The 6,661-nt window shown below is 43.0% G+C and overlaps 1 protein-coding gene across 1 annotated transcript; it reads left to right on the top strand.

Annotated features, from left to right (window-relative positions):
- Positions 1–2,997: 2,997 nt before the first annotated feature.
- Positions 2,998–5,556, top strand: gpr151 (G protein-coupled receptor 151). The gene has a single exon (XM_050042102.1). It carries the CDS (start codon positions 3,620–3,622, stop codon positions 4,937–4,939), a length of 1,320 nt encoding a protein of 439 aa, XP_049898059.1. The 5' UTR covers positions 2,998–3,619; the 3' UTR covers positions 4,940–5,556.
- Positions 5,557–6,661: the final 1,105 nt, after the last annotated feature.

The following is a 6,661-nucleotide window of genomic DNA, read 5'->3' as shown; positions in this document are numbered from 1 at the left end:
TCTTGAAATTTGCCGCTCTGCTGGGGGAGGTGAAGAGATGAGTGTCCAGTGACTGAACTGCGGACGAATTTTGGGAAGCAGGAAATTGAAACAACCTGGATACCACGCAAGGAAAAAGGTTCCTTGAAATCAAGAATGGACTTTCATTCTTCAGTTTGACTTCTAATTTAATTTATTTAGCCATGTGGACACCTGGAGAAGTGAATCCCGTGCAACAAGAGGATTGCTGCATGAGTGACATGATGTAGCAGCCGTCCGGACCCTGCAGGAAGGGGCTGGATGTGGGTACACTGAACACAAAGTAGAGCACACAGACAGAAACCTTGCTTACATGATGGTGGCTCATTGTCATGTAGCAACAGTGCCCCCTCTCTGCCACTCTGCTCATGCTCCAGTGCATGTGATCAACCCTGCGGCCTCTACCTGAGGCGGCGTTTCGGGCAGTGTGACCTGCTGCAGAAATCCTACAAAAAGAGGAAGAGACTGTTAATCTCTGACCCCAGAAACTGAGAGGTCTCTCTGCCTGTGACACAAACGTGGTCAGTCTTTCTAGTACCGATTCTGTGTCTCCCTGGGGAGAGTGCTGTAGTCTGTAATGTGAATGAAGCCCTTCCAGGCTGTGTCAATGGTTTTATTTAATGCTGTTGTTTTATTGAGTCCTTCGCTCGGTCAATGAGTCTGTTTAGAAGCTGTGGTGCCTTCTTTTGGTATGTGGGGGTTTGATGTAGTGGGAGCGGGAGGGGGGAGGGGACTGAGTACAAGGCAGGAGTGTGAATGTTTCAAATGAAATGTTAACTTAGAAATTTTTCTTTTGATTTATTTTTTCTCTTTCTCTTTAAAGAAAAACAAAAAAAGCTCCACTGACGTCCCAAGTGGAAAAAAAGTGCTTGAAGCGATGTAGTCATGATTACATTATAGCATCGGCTACTTTGCTTGTGAGTTCCGGGGAGGACGCTGTGATATGTACAAAGTAATTGTTGCTCTTATCACATTGCAGTCAGTCTGATGTCATCAGTTTGCAAGAGACACGACAAAGCCACATTAAATTTTGTTTTGCAAAATCCCTGTTGGACAAAAAACCCCTCCTTTTTACCTTATTTGGATTGTACTGAAAATGATCTGTAGATGGTAGAACCGTAAACTTTTCATGTCGAATTACTGAACTTGAGATTTCTTGGCGTAACATAATGCTAGCATAGCTCTTTTTGCATGCGTTGGATCTGATTCTGATGAAACCGACAGCCTGCATATAGATATCTGAACATCTACAGATCATCTGAGGCACTATACAAGTAAAATATTTGGCTTTCTCCAGAAGTAGCGAGTTTTAAAAGAAGGTTTGATTTAAGATTGCTGCAGTGCCTGTCCACGTTCCTTGTCTTGTGGAAGATGGGTGACGGGGAGCAGTAGCAGATTCGTATTTTGGCGCTCGGCTCTGACCGGTTTGGAGGCCCTCATTTGTGTCAGATTTGTTTTAAGAGCCAACTCCCTTAAAGAAAAGCAGTCAAAGGTCTAAATGAACTCTGTGAAATCAGGGAATTATTAAGTGTGATTCCGTTCAACAGTAATGTCTTCTAAACAACCTCCTTTGTGACACTTCTAATTGAAACAAAAAAAAAAAAACTTTTATAGCTCAGAATGTATTGAAATGCAATTAATTACCATGCAGTCTTTATGCTTACTGGACTTTCTTTGAATAAAAAAGAATAAAGATGTGCAAGTTCAAAGCCTGCGTTGTTGGACCTCCTCTGTTAATGCTGCTGACTTAAAGCTACACCTGATAACTTTTATATAAAATAACTTTTTGTCATATTTGCTGAAACCACTACATCCACACAGAACTGTACAAATAGAATTAATGATGTTCCTCCAACTCTTTATAGTGCTTCTAATGGCATTTGCAAGAATCTACTGGGTCTGAAGGAAAACACATTTTGACATGTTATAGTAGGAAAAGCACAGGTGTGTTCACTTGCATTTAGGGAGACCCTGATACTGTGCATGCTGGCTTACTTGAATAGCGTACTGGGACACTAAATGGAACTAAGCCATTGTTAACCTTATCAGTTTTGCCTGTGGTTTTTCTACTATGACAAGTTAAAATGTCTGCTGTGAAAAAGATCCATTGCTCTTGAACGCCGGTCAAAATGTCAAAATAGGAAGCGCTGATCAAATATGAATCAAGATTCTGTTCAGAAATACTTCATTGATCCCCGAGGGGAAATTGTTTATTATTATGTTATTGCATTTCTCGTCTCAAATGTTTTCAGAGGCATATTTTAGTGTACTGTTTAGCTGTAAAATGAGAAAGTTGGTCTGGCTGGCGGGCAGTGCTTGGTACTCCATATAACTGCATAAAACATGGCAGCTGGGTCACAAAGGTTATCATTTTACAGCTAAACAGTACCCTAAATATGTTTCTGAAAACATCTGAGGCAAGAAATAGGTAATGCATTTGCAGGATCTTGACTCATATTTGATCAGCACTGCCTAGTTTGACAGTTTGACCACAGTTCCTAGGGGGTGATTGACATGATTGACAGCTACATTAGAGACTTCTCAGCTCTGATTGGTTGTTTTCTCTCAGCTGCAGTGGATTCTTGTAAATGCCACTAGAACACTATGAGGAGGCAGAGAGACATGCTGTTTTTTTGTCTAATGTTCTACAGTGTGGATATAGTGACAATTTCAACAGATATTATCAAACTTACCAGCTACACCTTCAAATTGAATGTATTATATCGAACGATACCTTGCTGCCTGTGGTGTAATGGCGCCCTCTTGTGGATGAAGAGAGACATGTGAAGGCTATCTAGCTGCTGAAAAAAGAAAAAAAAGGTAGGGAAGATGATTTTCATCAGTTGGACACAGTTGGTGGTTGATTTCAAATAACTAGCCACAGTCACAATTTTCTTAATTTCTTTAAATTATTCATGTTTATTCATATTATACTGATGTAACATTGTAAGAGTAGAAATCCAGCATCCAGCTGAAGGTTGCTGATCCATGCAGCTCATACAACAAAGGACAGAATCCATCTGGATTGCTGTTGGATGCTTCAGATGTTAGAGTTCATGTACTGTTTGTGACAAATCCAAAAATGCCTTAGCTATAATAAGAAAAACACATTTCACAAGCAATTAAGCGTCCGTATCTCTTAGAAAACCTGACTGTAACGATTACTTATTCACAAACATTTACACAAATTACAAATCTAATACATTCATCTGTCGTACTGTGCACATTATGCAGAGTTTTTCTAATTGGCCCCGTGAGGCTGTAGTCGACGCACATTTTGTCAGCTGGGGACAGCAGCTGTCAATCAAACTGCATCTTTATAACCAGCTGCAGAAGCTGCATCATTGTGTCTCAGGATAAACCCGGGGACAGACAAGAGCTCCACTGTGATTATTGATCGTCAATCGATGCCTTCTCTGATGCTAATACTCCAACAGGTTTAGATTTAGAGTGAGAGTGTTGCTAGATATATTAATTCTCTCTTTCGAGCACTTCAGTCTTTGGAAATCTTCGACCCAGAACCTCTTTTCTTCTTCCCCTGGCTGCCTTTTACTTTTCTCATCTTTTCTTCTCGCATCAGCTTGCCATCCTTTTGGAAAAGATGGATACGTTGAGTGGGAACAACGCCACAGTGGCGAACAGCTCCATAGACAAGTGGCCATTCAACGAACGTGGCTCATACCAACACCTGGACCCCAGAGAGCTTAGGGTCCTGGTACCAGCTATTCTGGGAGTCATCTGTGTCTTGGGTGTGGCTTGTAATCTCACTGCAATGGTCATCTTGTTCTCCAACGCTCATAGAGGCAAACTGTCTCTCATCAACTCCCTAATCTTCAACCTGATGTTTGCAGACGGGCTGGTGCTGTTGTTCACGGTGCCATTCAGGGCTGCCGCCTACTCCAAAGCTAGCTGGAATCTGGGCTGGGTGGTCTGCAAGACGGCCGACTGGTTCCTCCAGTCCTGCATGGCAGCAAAGAGCTTCACAGTGGCTGTCATGGCTAAAGCGTGCTACCGCTATGTGTCCAACCCCACCAAGCAGGTGAGCATCCACCTGGGCTCCATCCTGGTGGTGTTCTTCTTTATCTGGCTGTCTGCCTGCTCTGTCACCATCCCTCACTGGCTGTTTGCCACGCTGCAGAGAGAGATCCGCGGGTTGGTGTGTGTGCTGGTTGTTCCTCCTGAAGCCCGGGACTTCATGGCTGTGTACGTCAAAGCATACCCCCTGGGGGTCTACTGTGCACCTCTTAGCTTTGCCCTCATATATTTTTGGAGGGCTTATGGCCAGTGCCAGCGTCGCTCCAGTAAAACACAGAACCTACGCACACAGATCAGATCCAGGAAGCTCACCTTGATGCTGTTCAGCCTGACTGTGGCCATGGCTATTCTCTGGCTTCCACAGTGGGTGGTTTGGGTTTGGGAGCGTCATGTAGCAGAGAAAGAAATCGAAGGAGCTCAGCCTCTCGTCTCCTCTCTTCCCCCTCTTCTAACTCTCTCTGCTCAGCTGCTCACCTTCTCTCTGTCCCTGGTGAACCCTCTCATTGTCCTCTCTCTCTCCGAGGAGTTCAGAGAGGGCTACAGGGGGCTGTGGAGGCGCCTCACCCTGCGCAAGCAACCTCCCCCAAAGCCAAAACCGGGACCTCACAACCCTACAACTCTCCAGTCGCCTTGCCCCAGACCAGAGACTTCCGGCCAGCCTGGTGGGGAGAGGAGCCTTCGATCCAACTCCGTCCAGGGTCCCAGCAGAGAGGCTCAGCCCCAGCCGGAGCACGGAGGAGACAGAGAAGTAGACAGGGCGAGCCTCAAAGATGGGATTGTCTTGCCTGATGTGGAGCAGTTCTGGCACGAGAGGGAGGGTGGATCACACACAGAGGAAAACGATCCCGTGCCGTGGGAGCACCAGAACAAAGAGGGGGAAAAATAACAACCACCATCCAGCCGATCTTCAATACACTCGTATTGATCATAAGAGACGTGGGTTGAATGGACTCCTGAGTGCTGCACCGTAAATCATTTTGTTTTCTGTCAGCTGTGTTCATGGTATTATTCAAAGGTAAGACGTGTAATCAGTTTGGAACACGAGGGTGGACTATAAATAGAGCAGTATCATCTGTATATATGATAAACATTATACATAATGTTGTCTTTTTATTGTTTTAAAAAGGGAAGAACTACATCATAATGAGTGTAAGATGACTTTCGGTGGCTGTAAATTCAAGTTTGTGGCAATGATGACTATGTAAATTCAATACACACTATAGCTACATATATTTTCAGTGTAGCGTGTGGTTAATGAGCATTGTAAATTACAGTTTTCTTGAAGTATCCAGACACAGTACTGCCCTTTGATTAAAGTTTTAAAAGACTGCAAGACATCCTCTGGTAAAAATCTTAATTGGAGATAAATGTTAACTCTTGTGCAATCATTGTGTATTTGGACATTGGTGATGTTGAAGTAGGCAGTTTTGAGAGAGTCTGTGCTTCCTGTTGTTGTGAGAGAGAATATTTTGTAACTATTGTGCATCAAAATGTGTTTACAATAAAGACAGTTATAAAAGTGTTGACTGTGTGTGACAAAATTGTCTTGTGGTGTTAAAATAATATTGATAAGAAGTAAAATATCGACACACACAAGCTTTTTGGTGTGTATCTGTGTTCATATCAGTCAGGAATGTTCAATCAATGACCCACACACACACACAGACACACACACACACACACATGTACAGGAGAGTCTTAATGAGATGAATCAGACATCAGCGGATGGGCTCCTGCTGACATCAGGTCATTAAATATATTTTCATAAGGGCATCTATTAGAATTGCCAAGAGTTCTAATTAGAGGTAAAGAGCTTTCGTCTGAACTCAGATGGAGTCGTGTCAGTGGACTCTCCTCTGTGGGAGCCTCATATGGAATTCTCTATTCATTGATCTGAATATGCATGATAGGTCAAAACCTCACAATTAAAGGGATAAACATAAGAGGAAACTGTGGCTGAGCTAATCTGTGATCGATTTGTCCGTATGATGTAACAGCAACCCGCGTGTGCTGATCACTGCATGTAAACAACCCCACTTTTACTGTAATCAAAGATTTAAAATGGGGTTAAACATATAAGGTTGGCATGATAAAATGTACAACGTACAAAAGAGAGTAGAAGAAAATTTTAGGATGCAGGACTTATTCCCAAGTTACCTTACACATCTTTTTACTCCCTCCCCTCCCTTATGACATTTTCCTCTCATTAATCATTGATGTCGACCTTTTATTGCCAGAGGCAAGTACCTCAATCAGAGGAACACTTAACTATATAACCCAGCATCAGTCCCTGCGGTAGTGACCTGGCCATAAACACCAAAGGCAAAAATCTATGCACTCATTGTTGGACCGCAATTTAAATCTTCACTGTATAAAGAGAGAAATTATTAAAGGTTAGTATACAGCAGTAAGTGTGAACATTATGATACTATCTTTAAATACACTATGTGACCACTATTTCCAGCTGGTGCTGCCTGACACCTCGGGCTCTGGCATTTACTCAGGTAAATGAGCCACTAAATCTGCAGTTGTGGGATTTTATCCAATTTCAGTAGAAAGGCCTGAAGCTGCTAATCACTGGTAAACAACTGGTGCAATCCAGGACGTC

This window comes from Epinephelus moara, chromosome 4, assembly GCF_006386435.1.
Source record: "Epinephelus moara isolate mb chromosome 4, YSFRI_EMoa_1.0, whole genome shotgun sequence".
Taxonomy (NCBI): Eukaryota; Metazoa; Chordata; class Actinopteri; order Perciformes; family Serranidae; genus Epinephelus; species Epinephelus moara.
The sequence above is the reverse complement of the archived record's forward strand: the minus strand, read 5'-3'. Positions and strand labels throughout refer to the sequence as shown.